Source organism: Labrus bergylta, chromosome 22, assembly GCF_963930695.1.
Source record: "Labrus bergylta chromosome 22, fLabBer1.1, whole genome shotgun sequence".
Classification (NCBI taxonomy): domain Eukaryota; kingdom Metazoa; phylum Chordata; class Actinopteri; order Labriformes; family Labridae; genus Labrus; species Labrus bergylta.
Window position 1 is genome coordinate 7,298,723 of NC_089216.1, and position 27,187 is coordinate 7,325,909.

Consider the following 27,187-nt stretch of genomic DNA (forward strand, 5'->3'; position numbering starts at 1 on the left):
AGAGGGGGGGAAAGTTTCACTCAAACAAGCACATTGTGGACTAATAAAGTTGTTTTCTATTCCACTGTGAGGCTGAATATAAGAGCAACAGTGACTTTGGCTTAAATAAATAACTGTTCATCCCCGGCAGTGTTCTAAAAGCATGCTTTGAATACTGAACTGCTCACCATGTACATCTGAACACACACTAATAATGCTTTACCTGAAAAGATTAGTGGATCAAGAGTTTAAAAAAAAAATCATCCCCCTGGTGACCACAGCGAAAAAATCAAGTAAAATAATATAATAAAAGATTTTGTTATGGGGATTCCACTTTAATTATCGTTCAAATAAAAGACAGAACATAAAATAAAATATAAGATAGTGTAGAAGTTTGTTTTTTGGATGATAATAATAGGAGTTGTGCAGACAGTCAAACATACCAATGGTTTCTGATCCTACAGATCATTGTGTTAAGAGTTAGAAAAACGGAAGTTCTTTTATTGAAATACAAATATGTCCTCTTAATGTTTTTAGTTTAAGAAATGACTTGTTAGATGAGATACGTTAAGATATACTTTATCAGTTCTCAAAGGGATATTTGTCGTGGAGAATATGACGAGGTGCTTCCTTGGGCAACTCCCTGACCATATGAGTGGAGTCTGACTGTAGAGGAGGGGCATTTTGACGCGGGTGTGTGCAGGGATTTGATCAGTATGAGTGCATTGTGCCGTGGCCATGAGAGTGTATAGTTCATGTGCTTGTAGAGGGAAGAGAAGTTTGCAGCAAGGTGAGTGATACAGTGTGATGGTTATTATGTGTAGTATTAAGGTTACAGCTAAACTAATGTACGGGGGAATCCAGATAGTCTGTCTTGTTTTTCTACTAATGAAGTAAATAATTCATCAGTAGGTTTTTTTGTTTTTTTAAATCATAATGACTTCAATTTTAGTTAAAATTGAAATTATAAAAAAAATAGATTATTTTGTGTGTTTTTTTTGTAGGTATCTGTGCCTTTTATGGGTCGTTTTAACATAGATTTATGCAGAAAAAAGAATGGATAACATCAGGAGTGCTTCGTCTAATTTCTGTATGTTCCTTTTTTCTTCTCGATTATTGATAAAAAACAAAAAACGGTCACAGACAAACACTCCTGCTGCCATGACAGTTTGCAGAAGACTCCAGCAACTTCTCGGACCTTTATCCATGTTCCTCATCATCTTGTCCTTTTATGGGCATTTAATGGGACATGTTCCAAGAAAAGAGACGTACAATTGAATTAGTTTGTGTGTGTGTGTGTGTGTGTGTGTGTGTGTGTGTGTGTGTGTGTGTGTCTGTGTCTGTGTCTGTGTCTGTGTGTGTGTGTGTGTGTGTGTGTGTGTGTGTGTGTGTGTGTGTGTGTGTGTGTGTGTGTGTGTGTGTGTTTGTGTGTGTATCCTGGTTCTTCCTAGGGAAAGATGTGGTTTATTTAAATAACGTGTTGTTTGTTTTTTGCGCTTCATTACCTGTAAATTGGTTTGGGTTTAATTTTTAAGGATTAGGAGAGAGTGAATCTGCGGCCACACCTCTGATTACTCTGCAATTTAATACAATAAAGAATATCCTAAGCTGACTCTAAGCAGGGCCGCGCTAAACGTTAGACAGATGTAACACATGCTAATTCTATTCTTCTTACGTCAGCAGAGAGGACGTATCAGATGCAGGAGCTGAGGAAGCAACTGCCAAGAGAAATGTGTGACGGCGACAAAGCAGCATTTTCTGAAGGAAAGCACAGTTTTTGAAGACTTAAGGGATGCAGAACTACAGCACCTGGTGGTGGATGACAATCACGGCATCATCTACTGTTACATCCCGAAGGTGATGCTGACATGAACACACAAAAGACAGTGAGTGGCGTTCACCACATGGGGCACACAGTACGGCCTTTGTAAAGATCAAGAAGATTCAACTTTCCCCTTTTTTTGTCCCATATTCCTTCTGACTTGGTGGGATTTTAATTTTATCCCATCATTTATGGGTTTTTTTGCTGCTTCATCTTCAATCTTGGACACAGTATAGAGTTTGTGAGATTGTTCATGGACACCAATTTCTCCATTTTTATAAGATAAATATCTTTTCTGCCTGCAACACATTTAAAAAATGCAGAAAATCCTAAGAGGTGACTTTTACATGATAAACTTGCTTGATCAGTCAAACAAGCAAACACAGGCCTCTGTCCTCTCGCTGTATCAGATTTTGTTGACATTGTGAAACAGTTGCGGGGGAGGGGGGGGTTTCATGCTGATGCTCAAGGGCGACATCTACTGGATAAATAATTGCACATTCTTCCTTTTAGTCCTTTTAAGCAAATGTGAGCATGCTTAGATAAAATGTTCAACATGGTGCACATCATACCCGTTCAATAAAAGCGTTTTACTATATTGGAATCATGTCTTTTAGCTAAAAGCACCACAGCAGCATCACAGAGTCACTAAGTTAGCGTGGCTCATGTGGTTCTACTTACAGGTTGGCGAGAACAAGAGCGAGCCCTATCAAGACCCTTCGAGCACTTCTGGAGTCTTGGTCCACGAATCCAACACACTCACTCAACAAACCAGCTTCCCGAGAACAGAGATGAAGGTCAGTTCATACAGTGAAGACATAACAACCAGCAGACCTGGTTGTCTTCATCGATAGCTGAATCAAATAGTGACAGACAGGTTGATGCATTTTGTTGTTTGTTGTTGACCTCAGGCCAAGCTGAAGCACTACACCAAGTTCCTGTTTGTCAGGGACCCTTTTGTGCGCCTCATCTCGGCTTACCGTGACAAGTTTCAGGGGCATAATCAGTACTTCTATCACAGCTTCGCCCAGTACATCCTGCGTGTGTACGGCAGCAACTCCAACCCACCGCAAACTGTGGACGAGGCTGTTGCATCTGGTACGCGTCCATCATTTTACAACTTTATTCAGTACCTGCTGGACCCGGGGACAGAAACGCTAGGCTGCGGTTTGTTGTTTCTAAAGAAATACCCTTTACATTTTGTTTATTGTTTTGATTCTCAGATAGGATTTTGTCGGCCATCAGGAGAGTCTTCAAGAGGATGCTAAGCAGTTACTGAGTAGCTGGAGGACGTCATCAAATTCCCTCCCTCCTATGAGAACATGACATCTGTGCAGGACTAGTTCAGAACAGTGCCCCTAGAGGACAGAAGAAAGCTGTACAAGCTCTATGAGGCCGATTTCAGGCTCTTCGGCTATAGCAAGCTGGATGATTGAGGAGTCAGGATGTGGGTTTTCATTCATGACTCCTCCCTATGCTTCCAGCCAGCAAAATAACATTTGACACACAATGAACCCGCCCAACTGCAAGGTGATGATTTTTCAAATGTTGTTGGCTAAAAGCATGACAAATGGTTTTGATGGTATGCTGTAGATTTGTTTGGCCAATCAGAACCAAAGCTGCACATTGACTTTGTGTGGCTTGTTCAATAAGGGAGTGAAACATTTGAATGTGCCTTAGGTATCAATAAAAAAAAAAAGTCTCATTCTCAAATGTTATCCTCCCCCATTTTCATAATAAGAGCGGCAAAAAGGAGCTACACAAGGCTGTAGCAACACAAGCTGCAACAAACATTTTCAGTATTAAAGAGAAAAAAGTAAGAAGTGTTTTAGCCTTAGCTCCTGCTTTTTTAAAAATCAGGATGTGGTTTAGTAAGTTATCTTTCGTCTCCCAAATGGAGAAATTATAGATCACAAACACGTATCAAAATAGTGTCTTACTCTGTTTCCAGAGTGCCGGGGGGGCACTGGGGCTTCTTTCTCTTCCTCCTTCTTCTTCAGGGAGACAGTTATTTGGATTCTGTGGCTGAGAGTTAAAGAAAATGATTGATGGTTACTCTAGCTCTTGGCTGGATTTAAGTTCATTCTTAAAAACTATAAAGAAAATACTATAGGACTAAGAATCACAAGACATGGTAAAAAAAGAAAAAGAAAAAGTAGCCTATAAAAAAAAACAAAAGAGGAGGATTTCTTTTTTTTTTAATACTTGAATCTCAAGGCTTGTTTAGAAAAGTGCAACATGGAGCCTTTAACTTCAAGCAGGATGACTCACATGTTCATTCATTTTTTCGTCATTTAACTTAGCCACACCCCCTCTACCACGTGTTCAGTCCCCCTGCTCTGGTGATCAGCTGATTGAGGCCATTTACTCTTTAAGTAATTAACCAACAGGATTCCGCCACAACCTCTCTCCACCAATCACCCTGCTGCTGTTCTCTCTCTTCTGCAGTCAGTTTGTCATTTCAGAGCGATCGCTGGGACTCTCCTCCCTTCCAGCTCTGCAGGGTTCAGATTCAGCCTCAGAAACCCGCTCCTCATCATATCACTCCATCAGGGGGGGGGTTTCCTATCCTGCTGTCGGCCACACTGCCCCTCTGAGTGGAGTGGATGACGTCATGATGACGGAGTCTAACCGCCAAACACAATGCACATTTATCTTTTCCTTAATGGTAAAATAAATCATTAGAAACTCTTATTAAGTCTCTCCTGATTGAAATATGTGCTAGATCGATGAAAAAAAAGGTGTTTTAAGTTAAAAGGAGTTCTAGATTTAAGTAATGAGAGCCAGCAAACTGTGTGTATTCAGCGTCCCGTGGTCTTCGTCTCAAACAGAATAAAACCAGTGGACAGACATGAGAGAAAAAGCAAAGCGCAGAGATCACTGTAAGAAAACGTTTTGTGGTATGTGCTCTCAATGTGCTCTCCCCAAAAAGGTTAAACTATACCTACCTACCTGGGGATTATTGGAGTCTCTTTTCTCACAGAATTTGGATCATTTCTGGTGTAAAAAAAAACAAAAAAAACACACCCACTCTCTCTCTCTCTCTCTCTCTTTCAACTTTTCTCACATCCAGAATTCGACGACAGGAATGGCAGAAGCAACGCAAAGGTTAACAACAGATTTTGGAGGCTTTATTACAAAACGACATGACAAAAAAACAATACATCTTCATGTTAAAACCCCACACTCATAAAACACGCTGATGGTGGATTGTGTCCCCGGGCTATAGGTCCATTCTGTGAGACTGACATGATTTTCCAGGTCCTTTTTGAAAACCGTCTGCCTCCCTGTTGGCATTGGCGGATTAAGGGCTGCAGTCATTTTCATACATCCTGCTGTGCGTCACAAGCTCTCCACACGTACATAGCGCTGACTCCAACCCTCTCATCCTTTTACCTGAGAAGCAGTCGCGGCAGGCAGGGGGGGGGGGGGCAGCCCCACATTGTCACTGTAGCCCACCTGAGGGCTCTGCAGTGTCCTCCTGCCTCCTTATTAGTTCCAGCTTCAGTTTAGAAGTCTCACTGGTCAGTTTTTAATAGTGCAGCAGTCCTTTGGTGCTCCAATCATTGTCTGGGAGATGAGTGGCGTGTCAAGGTAGGGAATATAAATAAAGACAGACACCTCAAGAGAATGAGAGAGCAACGACCGGGTGAAGGAGAATATCAATATGGCTTCTTCTTCTTCTTCTTTTTTTGTTTTTTTTACATGTCATGACATGAAGACGCTTCATCTTTGATTCTTTGCACAGACAAATTGTGCGACATCACTCTCTGTCTTCGTTCCGCAGCCTTGTTCAGACTGCTCATATTTACATTTTTCTTTTATAATAATTACATGTTAACATTTATTAAAGTCGCGGCTCCTCCCGAGCGACTCACAACAATGAAACAGGCTTTCTGTCTTGCATTTCCTTCGGCACATCTCTCTCACATGCTTAAAGATAAAAGATATATTACTCCACATACATCTTGAGAGAGACCTCTCCGTGTCTAAGCTCCAGTGAAAAAGGCATTTGGCAGGAGCCATTCTTCATTCCTCCCAGCCGTATTCAGTCTTTTTGGGGATGCAAAATGGTGCGATCAGTAGTGCGTTTTTATCCCCCTTTTTCATATTGAACTTTCTTCACATTTGGCCAGTGGGGCTGGTGATTTGAACATGGGGAAGCTGGCCAACTCCTCCTCTAGTCCTCTTACTCCGTCGCCGACCCCGTCCCCCAGCCCCTCATCCACGTCGTCCCCCTCCCCTGAATCCCTCTCCACCCCTTTTGACCTCCCCCTCCCCCTCTCCCCTGTCCTTCCATCCAGCAGGTCTGCAGTCAATATTTCGGAGAACTTGAGCCCGCTGCTGCTCGTGTTACAGTTGGCGTACAGTGAATTCCCATGGCCGTTGCTGGAGTTGCTTTGGATCAGGGTGCCGCTGTAGCTGTTGCACTGGTGAGCGCCGTTGCCGTGGCTGCTGAGGAGCGTTGTGGTCGTGTTCGTGGTTGCCGTACCGTTGCGCTTCTCCGTCAACCTGAATCCCTCGGACATCAGGCTGTCGCTGCTCGGAGACTGCGGCGTGGCCGAGGAGCCCAGCAAGTCCCGCCCTTTCTCTGACGACAGGGAATTATCCGGCAGGTGGTTGCCCTGGCGACCAAAATTGCGGCGACGCATCACGAAGTACAGGAGAGCGACGCCGAACACTAAACCCCCGACGAAGAAAAGGATGTAGACGGCAAGGACGTGGCGGCCTCCTGCTGCTGCCACGGCTCCTCCAGCGTTGGGACCTTCTATTGTCAGCTGATAGGCTGCTCTGCGGCAGGGGGTGGGATCTCTGATACCTGGCCCCGCCTCCTGGAGTGGAGTGACATAACAGAGGAGTTGTTTAAAACGTTTTTTATAACAGGGAAATGATCAAGACTGTAATTGTGTTGCTGCCACCACCGAAGAGCTTCTACTCATTCTTCATACCTGACATGTGCAGATGTATCGTCCCAGGCTGTCTTCCGTCACAGTCACCTCCAGGTCCGAGTTGTGCTGCCTGGTATGTCTGTGGGGAGGATGCTCCCAGCTGCAGGGCCTGGGAGACAGCTGGACACATGGCAACAGGAGACGCAGACCAACAGACACTCGAAGCTCCCTGATGGACGGTGTGCAACGCCCTGCGGGAGACAAAAACAAAACGGTGAGATAACAGACGTTAAAGAGAATGGAGACACGCAAGTGAGACACACATTAAAGTGCATTCAAACAGGAACATCTTTACAGTTATTTAGAGAAACACCTACCTTCTTCTTTGTCACATTTTCTTAAGGCTTCATCCACTATATCACCAGGACCAGGGCTGGATAACACACAAAGAGCAGACACACATTTGAATCAAAGTTGAAGAAGGAACAGAGAACATCCCTTGTTGTCAGCTTTTTGAAGTTACTGATTACTCTTCAGTTTTGCTATTCATTGATTTGTTTTGCTATTTTTTCTTATGATGAAAAAAAAAAAAATCTTATGATGGATGAAAGGGTAACTAGAGTATTTTCTACATTATCAAATGCTCTATATATTCAATTATTTAAATGTTCTAACTAACCTTAATGTGCTCAGTTGGAAGGAAAATAATAAAAACGAATTAACGCATATAATAGGCTTTATAAATAAATGGTTTAAAAAATACTACTTATACCGCTGATGTCCACCTCATTTTCTTAAGCTAAGATTCCCTGGTTATTGTTCAGGAATTTGTATTTTTCTTAGAATTATCTTTATTGAATGTCATTCTTTCCACCACAGGGTCTTACTTACAACCTTTTACCAACCTTAGTAACAACATAACATATGACTAGTCCTTGTTCTATTCCTGTACTACTCACTCTGCTGTTGTACGCCTGCAGGCTTCCTCCACTGTGCTCCACACACAGCCCAGTCCTCTGGCTCTGGCACACACCTGACAGCTGGGATACAGAGCGCAGCCTTCAGCCTGGACACGAGCCAGTGACAGAGGGCTGCCCACCAGAGCCCGGCCCTGCAGACACAGGGGCAGAAACACAGACAGATTTTTGTACTGCAGATTAATAATATGTTTCCGTGTGATGTCCTGTATAAACATCCAAAGAGTCTACCTGGTGGAGTAGGATATTATTAACAGGCTCCTGTGATGTAAACAAAGCAATCTCCTGCAGTAAGGTGGTGTTCTGGCCCACTACTGCGACCCTGTGGAGCTCCCCACGGTCTGAAACACACACAGAGAAATACACTGAGTTATGACCACAAAAAAAAAAAAAACAGTCAGTCAGCTTGAGTGTATCTATTTACATGAATGTTCTCCCCTCCTCCCAGCCTTCTCTCCTAACCTGTTCCGAGGTGCAGCACTGCTCCTCTCCGCTCCTCTCCACTGCCCGTCTGAGTGACAGCCAGTTTGGTGTATGTGATTCCCTTGCGGACCAGAAGGGGCGCTGCGGTGACGCTGTTCTCCATCAGTGGGTGGTCTCTCACGAATGTCAGCACCTTGTCAGGGAGTTTAAGGGAGGACTCGTACCCCTCAGCCTTCAGAGCACTGTTCAAACACTAAAAAAAACAGGTGGGGAAAAGGGTGAGAAAAAGTCATAACACTCAGGCGGCTGTCATGTGATTGCAAAGTGAAGTACCTGGCCCGGCCGTGGCGTGGGGACGGGTTCAGGGTTGATCCAGTTCTCGCAGGTTTTCTTGAGCTCTTTAAAGGGACCGTCTATCACTTTGTTGATGTCAGACAGACTGAAAACACACACTGCGGATAATTCTTCACGCTCCCTGTGGAAAAAAAAGAAAAGAAAAAAAGAGGGTTTAACTCTCAGCCATTGTTAACTTTCTTTAACCTCTTTATTTTTTTTGAAGATGGTCAATTTACAGGTACAGGGGATAGTTGGACATTTTTTGTGAAAATAAGCGTATTCCCTTTAAGATAAGGTAAGGTGAAAGGATGTATAACTCTCGCTTGGTTAGTCTGGCATAGGCATAACAACTGGTAAACAGACGGTGACGGCTAACTTGGCTTTATCTTGCAGTCACTGCGATGTTCTGACAAACGCAGTGAAGATTCCAGAAAGTCACCGTGCCTGGCCATGAAAAAAAGGCGGTCACTCACCTAATACCTTAATACCACAACTGTACCATACTAGCTTTTCCCCCATTACATCTTGCACTGTGCTAAGCAAGGCTAACCAACTCCTGGCTGGAGATTTATTTTGCACCAGCATAGAAGTTGTATGGATTTTTCTCTCCTCAGCAAAAAAAAAAAAAAAAAAGCAAATGTGGATATTTCTCAAAATTTTAAACCTATCTCACTAGAAAACACAAAAAATCACATGTAATTACCATACATAACCTCCTTCCATTCCTTTAATTGACCATATTATAGCTATATCAATGGCTTGTACTCAGCTTCTTTTTAAAAGATTTGTTTTGAATTTGGCTCCCTGCTTGTTCGTCCGCCTACCATTGGGAAGTGAAGAGTCCGTAGAAGTGTGTGCTGCTGGGGTCGCCTGGCGTGTGCTGTGTGGTGAAAACATCGGTCAGGATGTTGTAGCGCTGGCCGCTGGGTCTGTCCTCACACACCAGCTCAGCCTTGAGGAAGGTGGTCCAACGCCGCTGCAGGGTCTTCATCCCTCCCACGTCAGACTGAAGAGGAAAAGATGAGCCAAGAAGCAAAATTGATACGACAACTCGATCATTAAGTCAAGAAGAACCAATCCGTCAATCAAGACTTTAGGTTACCTTGCAGACTCGTGCCACTCTTGGCACTTTGACTTTGGTGTAGAGGTCGTACTCTTTGGCCACCTCAGTGAAGAAGAAGTAGATTTTGTCATCATCTCCTGATGGGTTGCTGTCTTGAGATTGCTCTATAAAGGATGAGCTCACGAACTCTGGGTCTAAGAAAGACAAACGCAAACACACATTTTGATTTTCTTGGAATTCTTCAATGTGATCAGTGTGAGTTCAAGTGAAGGGGATTTTTTTTGTCTGCGTACTTGTGCATTGTTGCGAGTGTGTGAGTGTGTGCCAGAGTGTAAGAGTGTCTCACCACTGAGCCAGTTGATGGAGCGTTCAGTTCGGATCCGCTCCTGCTCAGGGCCCGTTGCCCGGGAGATGTCAAACAGCGTTCCAAGGAAGTTACTGGTGGCTGCAGTGTATAGGGTACCACCTACCCAAAAGAGAGAGAGAGAGAGCTAGGTGAGTTTTGTAAGAATAGAAACACTAAAATAGAATAAAAGAACTCCGAACAGGCCTGATTTACAGCCTGAGCAACCAAACAACAAACATACAGTCACACATTCAGCTTCACTGTCCCACCTGCCATTACAGCTGTGTAGTGCTGACTGGGCTCAAAGGGACACTTGCCCTTCCCAGTCTCCATCTTCACCCCGCCGTCTTCTGTTCTTTCCAGGGTGAAAGAGGAGAGCTCCTGGAGGATGACAGGGGAAAAAGGCAAGGTTAGAACTTTTCTTCATGACTCTCTTATTGTTTTGAAAAACAATCAAGAACATTATTTTGTATAAGGCGCTTCACCATCGAGTCAGCTGTAGATTAGATAAAGGTGAGTGAGTATGGTTGTGTTTACCCTTTGTGGAGTCTGAAGCTTTGTTGGAGCTTGTCATAGAGATTCAATTGCAGCTCCTAAAGCACATGCAGTAGGTGCAAACATACACTGATACACATGTATATGTTCAACTACTGCAGCAGCTGTGTGGCTACTCTTTCTCACATGCAGACACGGACAAACAGGTGGAGCGCCTTTAAACACAGACACACACTATCTAACTAACTAACCAGGAAGGCACACTGCGGGTCAAAGGCATAGGTGCCACACACGTAGACGCGTCCGTCACCCAGAAACTCCAGCAGGCGGATGTAATTGTAGCAGTCAACCTGCAGGGGGAGACAAACACTCAAACATTAAAGACAAGGTAGAAGAGTTTTAAGAAGCAGGTTTTAGTTAAGAAACCAAATGAGAAATCACATTTTTTAAAAACATTTAAATACATTTTCATTGAAAAAAGATGCACTTCATACATGTGCACATATACAATGTCATATATATAAAACAATCAGTCCAGTTAAATGTATTTTTTATTAAAATAGATATTTCATTTTGTAGGTGGGTTATAACCTATAGCTATGATCTTCATCTGCAATTAATGACTAATGCTTCAACTAGTTTATCAGCTTGGTAGTCACAGATTTCATAAAGCAGATCTTGAGCTCAAATCATGCCAGGTTTTTCACAAAACAAAAAGTGGTGTTTTGCTTTTTGAGAAAGTTTAGGGTGGATTATATCGTGGATTACTCTACGTACAGTAAGATGTGGTTAATGACTGTTGTGTCAACATTAAACACAAAGAGTCACATCTTTTTTTTTGAGCTGTAGGGATGAGACTCGCTCCTCCTCCTCCTCCTCCTCCTCCTCCTGAGTGTTTGGCACCTTGCATGCATGCGCTCTGCCAAGAGTGTGTGAAAGGGGTGAATGTGGCTTGTTTGGTGCAGGGTGCTTCAAGTTGAAAGTTGCTATATAAAACCATTTCCTGTCTCTCTGCAGCTGTCCTATCCAATAAAGGCAAAAAAGGCCCAAAAATACCTTTAAAGTTTTTTGTTTTATTTCACCACCACACACATCTGTGGATCACATTATGGATCTTGCCCAGCAGAAGTGTCACAAAAGTCAGGTGTCAGCAGACAGCCAATTTAAAGGCCCGCCTCAGTAAGTAACTGATGACTTGTCTGTCTTCTTCCTCTCTGTATGTTGGGTACCATTTATCAATCTGTGTGTTTATGCATGTGTTCAAATATTAGTTTTGCATCAATAACAGCACCAAAAAGAAAAATCATACTTGTGATAACACGCAGGGTCAAACTGAGCATTTTGAGAGCTTTAGAGAAGTAAGGATCACAATATAGCTTTAAAATGTTACTACATTATTTGAAGGTGATTTGCTGAGCTGTCTTTAGAACCCCTCATTGTGCTGCATTAATGAGATGCAGAAAACACACCGTTAATTAATTTAAGCTCCCCTCCCCTTTTTTTTTTTTTTTTTTTTTAATCCCTCGCCTATTAACACACCAGCTGTCATGGAAAAACACTCTCATTGTCCATCCCTCAGTTAACATGGAAGCATGACGCAGACAATTCTACGGAAGGTTGTGCGTGTGTGTGTGTGTGTGTGTGCACGTGCGTGCTTTCCTGAATAAACTTCAGGTCTGAGTCACATTATCCCAACTCACCTGTGACTATCTGATCAGCCCCACCCGCTGACACACCATCAGCCCTCACCTTGTTAGAGCCCCATGTGGAGCAGTGGATTGGAACAATAGGAACAACTTGGTTTTTCAATCTCACCAACAGTTATCAGCTTTAGTCACAATCAGCCGTGAGGTGATTTAACAGCACTTCTCTGCTCTCCTGTGTGTTTGTGTGTGGTTGTGGGTGCTATCGAATTGTGTTTATTAGTTCAAAGCTTGTGTGTATAGGGTGTGCAGCAAAACCTTCTTCTTTACACAAAGCTCTACTTTACACCTTCGCTATCCATCTATTCCTCGTCACTTTTTCTCGTTCCTTTCAAGAGTTTTTGCTTCTGATTTTGAACACAATGGAGCAATCAGTCAGAGCATGCTATTCTCCTTATTCTCCTCTCCTTACACTTATTCTCTCAAGAAAAGAAAAGGCCAACAAAGAGAGTGAACATTGGACTAAAACTTGCTAGGTGGCCAGAAAAAACAACTCTATAAGGATGCTGTTTGCAAGCAGGTAAGAAATAACACATGTATAAGATTGATTTGTGTGTAAATGCCAAAAAAACCATACATGTAAGTATGAAAACTACATTATACCCAGAACTGGCAGGTTAACGAGCCCCTTCCTTTTATTAAGGATTTCAAAACAGTGACAGTTGATCTTAACGTCTTTTATGATGGGAAACATAACTGAAACTGTCACCGCCTCATGATTCATAACGTAAAGATTACCAAATCTATCACAACAACTCAGATTCCCCCTCTTAGTAAGATCCTGCTCGAAGCATTTCGTAACCCTGCAAACTCGCCCTGATTTGTTTCTTTGAGATTGTACATTTTTGCATCATTCACAGACACACACACACACACACACACACACACACACACACCATCTCTCTCAGTCAACTTCAAGTTTAGTCTATCTTAAATAATGATCTTTTCTTAACGGCCCTCGTCCTTCCGTACTCTCCTCTATCCATCATGTTTCATTCCCTATAACTGCTGATTCTTGATCCTTCTGATTTACATGTTTTTTTTTTCATAATTCATGTTTTATTTCGAACAGAAAGTACATTTTTCTTTCGTACCTTAACCAGCTATTCATCTCCAAATATCATCGTAGGGGATTGTCTACAAACTGCTGCACGACTCCCCTGTCACTGATCTTCCATTAGCTTAATTTATCGCTTCAGTTGACCTATTTTTTCTGGTCTACGGGCAATTTTCATGCATTTTTCTGAGCATTTCAAAGTCATTAAGAAGTTCCTTAATTACAGTCCCTTTAGTCCCGTTATTACAACAGTACTCGATAAGGCTCCAGTGGGCAGTTCATTTACAGTTTGGTTGACGTCCTTTTGTAGCGGGAGCAGAATGACATACAAAGCTTGAGTGTACAGTATGCTCTATTTATCAGCTTCTAGTCTAGACGTTCAGATGAACATCTGTGACTTCAAATATTGCCTCACTTACTCCAAACTCTCTTTCTCTCTCTCTCTCTCTCTCTCAATCTCTACACACAGAATTAGACGCACACCCACACACAAAGCCCTGGTGAAATCTTGGCATGAATCCTGGAACTTCCTGTCTGATACCTAACAGCACAAGGTTCTGGCAAAGTCACACACATGCACACACACGCTAACGCACACTTGCTCACACACAGACCGGAATGCACACAAAAGCAGGCAAATGCACTTTGACGCCAAACGCATGAAATGAATCATGGGTCCATGAAGTCACACATTTCAAATTCCTGAGACCATTTCAGTTCGACTCATCCTTAAAAGGACAATATCATGTCACTCATTTGAAAGCTTTGCATTGCATCAGTGTGTTTCTGGACCCCTATCAAAGCTTTTAAGTTGTAATTATAGAAAAGCATAGAAGGAATATTCAAATGATCAATAACTAAGTTAGATTCAGTAACTTGTGAGACTTGATACATTAGAATGGCTCTACATAGTCAGGCCTTAAACAGTGAACTAAATCTAAAATCTAGGAAGTACTGAGAAAGAATAACAAGATTTCCAGTCCTTATAAGTAAGGATGTTTTCTGCAGAGAACATGGTTAAAACACAACAGCTCTCACCTCAGTCTTCCCCTTTGCCACACAAGACCTCCTCTTCTCCTCGGGCACATCCCAAATAATCTGGAGCAAAAAAAAAAAATGAAATTCCAAAGCTTTAGTGAATCAAACACTAAAATTAATTGAGTTAGCAGCTACCAATAGAGTCCTAAACATCTCAAAGGAGAGGGAAGTAAGAACCTCACACATATTGTTTTGTTGCTATGAAAGAGAAGTGAGGTTAATCTCTGGTGATGATAGAAAACAGGTAGAAACAGACGGATGAGCTTTATACAAAAAGAAGAAACAAGCCAACTGGCAACTCCAAACCTGATCACTTAGTTTTGGCAGCCTGCTGCACGCTCAGTTTGTTGATGACAAATGGCAGCTTATATGAAGACGTTATAAAATCTGCATTTTAAATAGTGCAATTTGAGAAATACTACATTTGTGTGTCTACCTTTCGGGGTTGTTGGTTCAGCTTGTATGTGTCCACAGCCAGTATGGCATCCCTGGCGCCCAGGAACAGCATGCCTGATGAATGGTCCAATAGGAAGGTGCTGAAGTTCGCCATACCTTCAAACTTCTCTGGACCAAGGATGGTGTCTGAGGAGTGAAAAGAGAAGAGAAGAAGACTGAGGACGTGTTTGTAACCAAGCATCCAACAGTGAGCCTCACTCAGCGATACCTCAAGTCCACATCAGTTGTCATGATCAACTCTGGAAACGCACATCACTTAAACAGAGGGTTGGATTTAAACTCTCAGGCTAAAAATAACATCACCACATGCAGAGGAGAGCAGTGACAAGGGGGGGGGCGAGGTTCAGTCGTCTGAGCTGGACCTGTGCCCTCATTAGAGGCCTCATCATATCCCTACATCCAGAGTCTTTCACCCCACATCCCCTCCTGAAGCCAGAGTCTCTCATGGATGAGCTCCAGAGATGTGGAAGCAACTTGAGGTGCTTAAACTGACAATGGATCAAAAGATAAACAATAAGTTAAATGTGCCCCCTTTGCCTTTCAGCAGCCGTGGAGATGAACTTCTTTTCAAGCGCTGTATTCCGAGCCGGAGGTTAAAAGTGATAAAGTTATGACAGATGGAGCGATGAGAAAAGAGAGACAGAAGAGTAACCTTTGTTTCACCCAGACCTATCACACTATCAGAGCTCCAGATTACTGCTTTTAATCCCTCTTAGTATCGTTATTTATCCCTCTTTTACACTGGCTTTCATTCTTTTCACAGTCAAATTCACACACACAAAAAAACACATAAGGTTCAGTTCTTCTTTTGACTATCTCAATTATTCTTCAGATTTTAAATGTTTTCATTTTTTTTTTGACAAGTGTAATTTCAGCTGTAAAGCTTAAAACGATAACATCAAAAGCTTTTGGCTCTTTATGGCTCTCTCAATCACTCCCATCTTATCTATCATTCTTTTGTTTTTCATCTGTGTGCCTGTGTGTGTGTACGAGCGTTTTTTAAGGTGTTGACCTTTGCGGACTTTCTCACTAGTCCAGGTAGTAGCAACGTTTAGAGAGAAAACAGGGACTCTCTTTTCCAATAAGGATGAAAGAGGTGTTTAGTTTCCGAGCTGTTCTACTATTCAAATCAAACAAACAGACTTCAAAACACAGGAGCTGACTGCGCCACAGGTGGACTCATGAGGGGACAGATGAAAGACAAATGCTAATGAACAGAGGCTAGTGCTAATTTAGACTCAAAGAACGAAGACTACAAGAGCAAAAGAGATATATTTTCATATTATGCATCCTGCAGTTTTCTGTGTATTTACACAACCAACAATAATGAATCAGGGTTTGGAACTGTGCACCGAGCAAGATCGCATCCACATCCACGGAAAACAGTACCAGTACGGTATGTTTGTGTTCTCACGGGTCAAATGAACCGGACTTTGGGGTCAAGCGTACTCGTATCCAGGCCAGGGTCCCGAGTGTGAAACCACACTGAAGAGAAAACAGGTCAGGAACATCCTTGGGTCAACATGACCCCATGCTGCGGCACAAGGAACTCAAAGTACCATGTCGGTATATGCTGATAGATAGCAGCCGGCGTTGACATGGTTTTCCACTTAGAGCCTGTCTGAGTTGTTCTGTGAAGTGAAAAAACAAAAAACACACTGACATCTGCCTGTAACCGAATCACAGACATTTTCTCTCTCTCCCCCGCCTTCATCCGGTTCCCTTATGCAGTCAGTCTGTCGGTTCCCTGTAACATTTCACATGAGTGTCATTTCTCATTCACTAAGGAGCCATCTGTTCAGCTAAAAGCCTCCAGGCAGTCACAATAGCACGCTGCACTCTGATTCGCTCGCAGAGGGGCCTCCACTTCCTGCAAATCAGCCAATGTGAGAAGGGTGTGTACGCAGTCTGTGAAAGCAGATGCGACAGAGCGAAGTGCACACACATACACACAATTGCCCAACTGTTCACCAAGTGCAATACTGATAAAATGTGTGTTGTTCAAATTACAGTCAGTATCTTCTTCTACTTTTACACCTCGGGCTCATAAACACTTCCCTCCTCATCAATCAATCTTCTTCTTTTCATACTTTTGTCCTTTTTGTCACCTCGCTTCATTTGTTCTGTGACAATGAATCCCTCCGTCAGCCTGCAGCCTCACAGCTTCTTCAAACTTTATGCTATATTCTGCTGCTCTAATACACACACACGCACACACGCACACACGCACACACGCACATGAACACACACGCACACACAGCAAAGTCTACATGAGGGTTAGTGACATAGGCCAAAGGCAAGGTCTCGAGAGCTGTCCTTGTTCATTGGTACCCCGCTGGATGTGTAGGACATGACGCCACACACACACACACACACGCACACACACACACACACACACACACACACACACACACACACACACACACACACACACAGATACGGACATACACACATGCACACACACACACACACACACACACACACACACACACACACACACACACACACACACACACACACAGATACGGACATACACACACACACACACACACACACACACACACACACACACACACACACACACACACACACAGATATGGACATACACACATGCACACATTTCCACCACCTGCTGTGCAACCTAATGTAGAGATGATTCCTAGAGCTACACCATCTGGCTCCTGCAGCACGCTGTCATACGCAGCTCTAACCCTTAATATCAAGGCAATTATTAAAAAAAGGCATATAAAACATATAAATATATATATATATATATATATATATATATATATATATATATATATATATATATATATATATATATATATATTATTACATACAATATAGTCTTTCTATTTCCCGATTGTGTTCTTCCTAAATCACGCTATACAGTGAGAGTGTTTGTTAGACTCAAGCTTTGGATATATGATATTTGATTTGTCATTTACAAAAAGAGGAACATCTGCAGGTCAGGTAAATGTCTTCTCTTTGACAGCAGGAGTCTGTGATATGCATGTATGGAACAACCTGTATATACTATTTTAGAAATCCTAAAATGTGATTTTGAATAAAGCAATTTATTTTGATTGACTTAATTTGCTTATCTTGAAAGGGATCATTTGATGCATTGTAAGGCTGAGCCAAGAAACCAAGTGGTGGGTCAACAACAATGTGGTAAGAGACGCTGAGAAGATTCATCAGGCTGAAGTGATCTCTGAGTTCAGGTTTTCATTCTCTTCAGTCCCATTCATCACCACAGCCAACCTTATCCTATTACAGTGAGTCGTTTGATCAATAATGAATATAACAAATATTGATTAGTGCAGCTTTAAGTAAGAATCCGAAACCTGCTGGTCGATGTAGAAAAAAACAGGAATCCTAGACAGACAGTAATCCCTGAATATCCGCTACAATATGAGGACGTTCACATTAAAAATGATTCACATGATGAGTCTGAAAAACCTAGTGGCCATGTTGAAAAAAAAATCAACTCAGGGTATATTTAAAAAAAAAAAAAAAAAGGGACTGATGTGAGTATAAATGAATAAGTAGTCTTAAAATACAAAATCCTGTCCCATGCCATGAATCATTCATTCATAATACATTAAACATGACTGAGAGGCAGCCAGGGAGAGAGGCCAGCAGTGTCTGTGTGTGTGTGTGTGTGTGTGTGTGTTTTTGTGTGTGTTGGGGTGGGCGTGGGTGCATGTGTGTGTTGTTGGTGTGTGTCTGTGTGTGAGCCGTATCCATTAAGGGTTTAATAAACTGGCTGTGGCTCCAGGGGACCAACCCTGGCCGCTGGCTGCAGGGCACTGTGGGATTGCACCAAACCAGGAAGTGATAAATTATACACCTCCCTTCTGCATCTGTCAATCAAAACTGACGGCATGGAGAGAGGAGGCAGGGGCGAACACACACACACACTCTCAGTTAGACGGCTCAGCCTCTGCAGAAAAACACATTTAGAGCACTATCATCACCTCGGCTTGATGCCACTTTAGCCATCAAAAGCCAGAAGGAGCCTTTAACAGACTCCTATTAGAAAACCTTTAAGTAGGCTCCTGTGCTACATTATAATAATCAATATGCATTAATTGGTAGCAAACAGGAATATCCAAAACAGGAAAACCAAAATCAACAATCAGCTCTGAGGTCAGCCCTAAAAAAAACAGGGTCTAGTATGATTCTTGGTAAATTGTATTGGCATCCAGTTAGTGAATTCTGTCTGCATAGCTTATTCCGATATGATTTCCAGCAAGAGAGAGAAAAAAAAAAAACATTACAATGAAAACGATTACTGTACTTAGGCTCGTGTGTGGGAAATGTTATTTTGAGTTCTTCTTATTTTTCCTTAAAAGGCTCATTGTCTTTGCTCTGATTGATGACAGACGTCAGCTATTCAGCCATATCCTGTCTCAAGAGCTGTTTCTAGAGAGTGGTGAAGTGCAAGCAGCGGGCCGAGCACTCATGTCAGAGGGCGTCTCAGAATGGCTGATTTGAAGAAAAAAGAAAAACACAAAAAATAAAGATGAACAGTTGAGCCTTCATCTGTTGTTCAGTCTTCATATCTTCACCCCAGAGGCTTTTGTTCTTTCCTAACCTTGATTTGGCAGAACATCACTCTGGTGTCATTTATTATAAAGCTGTGCATGTGTTTGACTGAGATCAAGAGAGATTTGAAGAAAAGAGAAAGACAAGAATCCCCTTGTCATGGTCACGGTCAATTCCAGCCCTCTTTTTTTTTTTTTTTCATGGTCGATAAACGGGCCCCCAACAAAAGCCTCCAAACATCAAAGCTCTGTGCTCGTTAGATCTACAGAGACACTGGGACTCATTTAGCGCCTGTTAACTCACTCAATACAATGCAGCTGAATGCAGCAAAGGTTAAAGCATCACATCTGGGAAGCTGAACATTTTTATTTTGGTGGGGTGTGCAGCTGTGGTTGGGTTCATTATAACAACATGCAGCAGTGAGCAGTAATTACTGCAGACGGACCTGACGGTAACCTCGATTGAGTCAGTGCTTCATCAGACTCTTCAACATTTGCTTTGAATAAAAATTTAATTGCGTTATCAAAAAGAGGAATCACGCTTCATAGTGAGCTGCTCTGAAGCATAAAAGAAATTTAAAAAACACAATACTTTATGTAGCAGAGAGGTCAGTTTATTTTTTAACTATGTAGCGTAACATCACAAACACATGACAGCACATGACAAGCCATCCATAAAAAAGAAGGTCACGTCTAAGTCACAGCTGAAAACACAAATATGGAGTCTTCTTAAAAGATTCTTATCTTATCTAAGTATAGCCTGACTGATTAGTCGATCAGCCAATAAAATCGTCCGATATTCGGATATCCAGTGACTATCTGTATCGGCTAATTTAATCACAGATATGCGCCGATTTCACTAGTTTTATTTAGCAATCAAATAGCTTTTTATTTTTTATATCATTAGATTACACTAGCAGCTTCTGGCTGTCACCAGCAGAGTGTGTTATATGGATTACAGCATTATCGCCCCCTAGATTGTCAAGTGGTGATGCACGTATGTGAAGTTACTTTCCAGTTGAGTGACCATCGTGTCTTCCTTATGTATCTTTTCCATGATTAAGAGCATTTGAGGGATCAATGCAATCAATGTGTTTATTTATATCTATCTGCTTTATATCTACATCTCAAAGATAGAGCTAAAAAAAAAAAAAGATATCAACCGATCTGATAAATCATTGTCTGACATTTTTCCCGCCCAATATCGATATCGTTATCGGCCCACAACAGATGCACGACTGCATGATGCCTTGTAACATGAACTCTGGTTAACATGCTAATAAAGCCGATATACAACAAACTGTAAAAAAAAATGTTTTATGTTACTATTTCATTGAAAAGAATATAAATTACTTAAAAACATAAAGTGAGGAAAAATGGCAAAATGGCTTTTGGTTTACAGTTACGGTCAACTGCCATCCTACACACAGGTGAAGACTTCATTACCATCAAAAGACCCTCACTCTACCAGCCTCTCCTTTGAGCTTTTGTTTCACTGCCAGCAGCAACACACACACATACATTCACACACACACACGGGGAGCGAGAGGGAAGAGAGAGATTACCAAGAATAAAGACACAGGTTTCTTTATGATTTTAAAAAAGGAAGGAGGAGATGAAGAAGAGAGGAAATGTGGCTTCTGAAAGTCAATGATTCAATGACACGGGGAGAGGCAGCAGGTTTGGAGATGAGCAGGAGGAAGTCAGCATCTTGTTGCGCATTTCATCATTTCACGCCCCACCGCTCCTCGTCGTCCTTTATGTCTCTTTGTTATTACTTGTTTCCTCTCTAGGCTGTTTGCTTTTCTTTGGATGATCTTAGATGAATAAAAAGTTTTAACACAGATCATGAAAAACAAATTCTTTAGTTTTAATCGCATACATCCAGTTCTATTATTCCCTTTTCCTTGTTTCCAGTCCGGCCCAACACACACACACACACACGCACACACACACTTTTTCTCTCCCACCTTAGAACTCTCTTCGTCTCTCTTCCCCTCTCTCTCTGGCTCAGGGTGATAAGCAGTAGCACCACTAATCAGGCTTGCCCTAAATTCGTCCATGCCCTGCAGGATTAGCATGTGCATGTGTGTGAGTGTGTGTGTGCAGCAGTGAGTGTGTGTGAGCGCACAAGTCTGTGTTGGTTTTAGATGCCGATGCCTGTAGCACTCACTAGCCCTCACACATGAAGTGTGTCTACTTACAGCCCCAGCTTCTGTATGAATGAGTCATTGAATTATCACAATCCTGTTATTTTTATCTACATGCAAGTTAAACTGTACGCAAAGAAGATATGATAAAGCCATCCTGTTGTGTAATAGAAATATCTCAGCACATACTTTTGACTTCTCTTAGTGTCAGGCTTTTACTTAAGGTTTTATTTTGGGACTTTTATACGTTTATTTTCAGAGATAGGAGAGTGGATAGAGTCAGAAATCAGGGGGGAGAGAGAGTGGGGAATGACATTGCAGGAAAGGAGCCACAGGTCGGATTCATTCACCGGCTGTCCTCTGTGAAGACTACGGCCTCCATAAGGTACTGTACATGGGGCGCACGCACTAACCACTAGGCTACCGGCGCCCCAGGCCTTTTTAAAGTCTTTGTTATAGGAGGATAAGATGGAGAAAGATGGAAAAGTCTGATATAACTCAAAGCATTAAATCATAATACATTTTATACCACGATAAAAAAAAAAAGAATGTGCATAAGAACCATCCATCCATTATTAACGTTATCCATACTGCTTTTCCCGTTCTGGGTCGTAAGGGGGTTGGAGCCGATCCCTGTCATTGGGCAAAAAAGGAGGGGCACATCCTGGACTGGACAGCCAATCACAGGGCTGACTTACAGAGACAGACAAGCAGCCACATTCACACCTACAGACAATTTAGAGCCACAAATTAACCTAACAAGCACGTCTTTGGATTGTGGGAGGAAGCCGGGTAGAACCCACTGGTGCAAGGGGAGAACATGCAAACTCCTCACAGAGAGGATGCTGTCCGATGAGGACTCGAACCCCCCGTGCAGCCTGTGCATAAGATTTAAAAAATAAAAACTACCAGAGACTCTGGTTGTATTTCTTGGATCAGTTTCATCAAACAGTCACTTCTTTCAGGAAAAGCAACACGTTCACATCTGCTCATCTGCTGCTCGGCTCTTCCAAGGTTCTGGATATTGGATTCAGACTAAACAGTGAAAATCCAGTATCTAAAGCTAAACAGAGCCGGAGAAGTCATAACATCTGTCACACTAGAACAGTTGGTTTGTACCTTCCCTCTCCTGCAGAACCACCTCACACACTGTGACCTTTGTCAGAAAGTGATATTCAGTTCATTCAAATCAAACAGTGATATTTCCTTATCATGCTGCTTATTTTAGAATTGCTTGGAATATAAACATGTTTTCATGTTACAGATATAGGTCTGTTTTTTCCGACCTGTCCCTTTGTGCATCCTGTGACGCGTCAGATTTATCTCAGGACCCTCACTCCAAAGTTTAAAATGTAATTCACTGCATCCCAAAATCACAGAAGTGTTTTTCAAGCAGTCGTACTTTATATTGTTCACACTCACAGAGGTTTGACAAATTACTCCAAACATATGTTGATCTTGTGTGTCTCTGATTTTGTTCCAGGAGGATTTTAAATGGAGAATAGAGAGAGAGCCACAGTGAGGCCCAGGTCTGAAAAATATCAACTCATCGAGGGCTTAAGCTTCTTGCTTTGTAACACCGGTGCAGTGTCTTTCAGTGCTCTGTACTCTGATTCATTTATGTAAATCACAAAGTACTACTTAGTGGAACTGACACCTAATACATTTAGACCAGAGGGAAGTAGAATAACTTAAACTCATAAAGGCAGTTTTGATTCTTATTCTTTGACTTTTACAGAAACAGGAAATGAAACATGAGTGGTGGACGAGGGGTGGGGGGGGGGGGGGGGTATCTCAGCCAAAACCACATGGCGTGAGTGAGTTTAATATATAATATAACCACACATACAAACATGCAATGCTGTTTTTCACCTCATGTGCTCAGCAGGTAGCAACTATAGATTGTGGGTTTCCTTTACGTGCGATTAGATTCAGGCCAATAGACAGCAAAAACAACCACTCATACTTGTTGTTGCATGCTGGTTTAACATACTTGTCGCACACATTCACATGTCTTGTTTGCTACCAAGCAGTACACGTTATAGCTGCTGTGATTGGACGATCCGTGCAACAGCTTGAATTTCTTCCACGGTTCTCTTTTTGCCTTTAAATTTGAACTGCCTGTCTTTATCTGCAGCACACACAGCCACACAGGACCACACACACACGTCTTATTAAAATGCAGAAAACCCCACAGTAGTAGGTCACATCTGCATGTGATGGCACACTCACACACACACTCACACACACTCACACACACACACACATAAAGGACTCATGCATGTGCTGAAGCAACAGCTGGTTGGTGTCACATGCATGTCACCAATGAGCTCGGAGGTCGAGAGCCAAGGGTCAGAGTTCACAGGCTGTTGGAGCTGAAGGATCAATAGGAGCTGAACTGATGGGCACACAAACCAGCACACACACACACACACACACACACACACACACACACACACACAGATCTATTCATACATCATTTCCACTGAAAGCGCTTCTAAGTAAGAGCTTTACCACAAAAGTAGCACCACACGCTATGCTAAAGTTAAGTGCAAAAGCGACGGGTTACCAAGAAGTCTAATGTGATGTGATGATGGCGTCTTCACAGTTATCAACCACAACGTCTTCTGTTTTTTTCACTTCCTGACAAAGAGATAGACTTAAAGATGAGAGACGAGGAGAGGAGAGGAGAGGAGAGGAGAGGCGAGGAGAGGAGAGGAGAGGAGAGACGAGGAGAGGAGAGGAGAGGAGAGGAGAGGAGAGGAGAGGAGAGGAGAGGAGAGACGAGGAGAGATGAGGAGAGGAGAGAAGAGGAGAGGAGAGGAGAGGAGAGGAGAGGAGAGGAGAGGAGAGACGAGGAGAGGAGAGGAGAGATGAGGAGAGGAGAGGAGAGGAGAGGAGAGATGAGGAGAGGAGAGGAGAGGAGAGGTTAAAGGTCAAGTCATTAAGAGTGATTTAATTGTCTCACACAGAAGCGAACAAGTGGACATGAGAGTAATGGGGTGGGGGTGTGGCTTTTTTTCAAGAGAAACTGAGGAATTGTTTCAAAATCAACACTAACACCTTAATGATAGAATAATCCAGTTTCACCTGAACACAGCACCTCAATGCACATGAAGAGAAATTGAAAGAATACATAGACTGTTCCAGTGGCGCACACACCAGTGCTGCACGTGTCTCATTAACATCAGTGCAGACCATACACTGTAGGTCTACCTCTCCCCATCTGGTAAAAATAAATATCTTCCAAATACACAGCCAGCTGGAGAGGCCACAAAGACACACACTCACATACCAAGTGACCCCACATCCCAGACACCGCAGCCGCACCCCCTAATCACACGGCTTCATGTTCTTCTAAATGTTTGCTTCCATAGACTGCATTCATCGGCACCCTTTCCGTCACATGCTGTTTGAGAAAAAAAAAACCTTGAACCATACCAGAGTGAAACACCCTGGATGAAAAGTCACCTACGATATCCACACATGGCAACTAGTGAGTAGGAAATAGCAGTGAGTGGTAGAATTGGTTTTGCAAAATACGACAAGGGAGGTTCTAGATTTTAACAAAAGTGACTGCATAGGATGTAAATGTGATTTTGAGCTGAACTCCAAAGGATTCCAAATCACAGCAAACCTCTCTTTGCAATCTGGTGCATGTATCGATAAACGACATATTGCCGTGCTTCATCCAAAATCGTTTTTGTGTTCATGATGTCTGCGGCTGGGTTTGTTCTCCATGCCAGAACAAAGTGGCCAGTATCTTCAACTGAGTTCAGCCACCGACAGAGACCAGAGATCAAAGCAGCAAACATTTAACCACTGGCAAAGGACTCAACCCCGAGGGTGTGTAGGTGTGTGTGTGTATGTGTGTGTGTGTGTGTGTGTGTGTGGGCAGCTTTGTGCATGCCAAAATGCTTAAAGCCTTCAAGCCCTGCCATCTGAACAAATACTCAAGTCAGTGTTTAAGTTGATATGAAAAGTAGATTCAATAACCCGCAACACCGTTTGATAAAAGTAGAATTTTATTTCATTTCCTCTCCCTCATTCCTTTGGAAGTTCAACCAGTACAGACGGTGCTGTTCAGAGATCCGGAAAGCTCCTCTGGAACTCTGCGTCCCATAATGGCCCTCGCTGAGTGGGGAGAGATGCCTTCCCTTCTCTCACGCCTTCCCTCGTCACCCTTGTTCTCCTCTCCTCTCCTCTCAGTTTCAGTCGGGGTGAAGAAGAATGGGCTGCATTGTCTCTGAGACACAAAACGACTGGAAATACTCCTCGCGACTGTCTCACATTACCAAAATAACTCCCTCTCCCTGCACTACGGAGTCCAACCTACAAACACGCGATTGCATATCGTGTCGTGGCGCCTCGCCGTGTGGCTGCTGGTGAATTCATGATGGAGACTCTGCACTAGTGGTTCTCACCGAACAGTGACATTAACATGGCACCCCTCTTTGACCTGTGACCCTTCTCCCAATGCAGTCTGAGCCTTTCACACACTTTTAGCACAACGGCGACCAATAACACTTTGAAATCGACATCATTGTGTGTGTGTGTGTGTGTGTGTGTGTGTGTGTGTGTGTGGTTGAGGGGAGGACGATGACCTTGCAGCTGCACAGAAACCCGTCTCGCCAAACACCGTGATGAAAACATGGAGGGTTTCCAAAACATAGAAGCAGAGAGACGGAGAGCTAGAGAGCTAGAGAGAGAAGCTTCCTTGTAGGAATCAAAAATCCACCACTTCCCCTCCTCTTTTTCTCCTCTTATTGGCTGCCAACCGACTTTTTCCTCCATTCTTGGCAGCTTCATCAAGGTCAGCTGGTTCACAGTTTGTTTTGATGCTGCTCGGAATTGGATTTATTTTTTATTTTTAAGCATTTCTTTGTCAGTGTCTACCTCTAAAAGTGTATGCGTGCAGTTTTTAGAAGTTACTATAAGGAACACACAGCACAGAGTCTCACTAGAGGAATCCCATAAGGGGATAAGCCTCTGCGGTGTCTCCCTGTAGCCGCAGTGATACAAAAGAACGACACTGCTGCGTATTTGAATGTCTCGTTTCACTTATTTTAAAAAACTCTCTCCGACAGCTCAGCGGACGAGTCCCAAGTTATATCCACCTCATGAGATCAAACATTTATTTGGTGTTCATTTCAGCTGTTTTCCTTTTTCTGTGGTTAAGCTCACGTCGTAACCTTTGATCTACCAGACAGATCTACCAATTTCAAAATAAAAGCAGGGTTGTGTCAAACATCAAGTAAAGTACGATCAGCTTTGAAAGAGAACAAAAAAATCAAAATAAAAGGCAGAGAATTTTTTCTTTTTAATTATGAAATAATAGAATGTCAGCTGCTAACCATCTCTATCTATCCAGCCCTCTCACACTCACATTTATGGGAGTAGCAGACTGCATTAACCACAGAGCATTTGGCTTTTCTAAGATTCTACATGCCAACACTGATCCTGATAAAAACCTGTTTATAATCAATAACAAATCTATCTTATCTTTTCCCTTTCATCCTTCACAATAAGATGTTCACTCTCTGAATAGATAGGGAGTGAGAGAAAGGGCCGGAGGGGAAGGGATGTAAAATGCAAGGTGCACAGTAAAGCCTTTTACTTGAACTGAGGCCGTGTTTCACAGGGGTGGCTGCCACAGATTCGGCGTCAGGTGATATATGGCAGCAAAGGTCGGCGGGTTAAGTGCTCTGTTCTTGTCGAATGGGTACTGAGGTCCTCTGTGTGTCAGCAGGAATAACAGCTTTATCTGGCAGCTCTCTGGATCAAGAGACGAAATCACCATGCGTGATGCACCTCTGGTTACACCATCAGTCTGATTGAAGTCTAATTTGTTTTATGTTGAAAAGCCACTCAAATGGAGGATCATGATGGACATATGGAGAAAT

The 27,187-nt window shown here is 42.7% G+C and overlaps 1 protein-coding gene and 1 pseudogene across 2 annotated transcripts in view; one reads left to right on the forward strand and one right to left on the reverse strand.

The window, feature by feature from the left end:
• The first annotated feature begins 717 nt into the window (after positions 1–717).
• On the forward strand, positions 718–3,682 carry LOC110001816 (carbohydrate sulfotransferase 12-like; annotated as a pseudogene).
• A 1,228-nt stretch (positions 3,683–4,910) lies between these two features.
• Positions 4,911–27,187, reverse strand: part of sema4f (sema domain, immunoglobulin domain (Ig), transmembrane domain (TM) and short cytoplasmic domain, (semaphorin) 4F) — a 47,408-nt gene continuing 25,131 nt past the window's right edge. For both annotated transcript variants that reach the window (XM_065950231.1, XM_065950232.1), the window contains exons 2-15: positions 14,565–14,710; positions 14,129–14,188; positions 10,582–10,680; positions 10,105–10,216; positions 9,836–9,955; positions 9,529–9,683; positions 9,251–9,432; positions 8,424–8,565; positions 8,130–8,343; positions 7,899–8,008; positions 7,650–7,801; positions 7,068–7,123; positions 6,751–6,941; positions 4,911–6,633 (exon numbers count right to left, since the gene is read on the reverse strand). In XM_065950231.1, the coding sequence (XP_065806303.1) occupies positions 5,908–6,633; positions 6,751–6,941; positions 7,068–7,123; positions 7,650–7,801; positions 7,899–8,008; positions 8,130–8,343; positions 8,424–8,565; positions 9,251–9,432; positions 9,529–9,683; positions 9,836–9,955; positions 10,105–10,216; positions 10,582–10,680; positions 14,129–14,188; positions 14,565–14,710 (2,465 nt within the window). In that variant the 3' untranslated portion in view covers positions 4,911–5,907. The remainder of the gene's footprint in view (positions 6,634–6,750; positions 6,942–7,067; positions 7,124–7,649; positions 7,802–7,898; positions 8,009–8,129; positions 8,344–8,423; positions 8,566–9,250; positions 9,433–9,528; positions 9,684–9,835; positions 9,956–10,104; positions 10,217–10,581; positions 10,681–14,128; positions 14,189–14,564; positions 14,711–27,187) is intronic.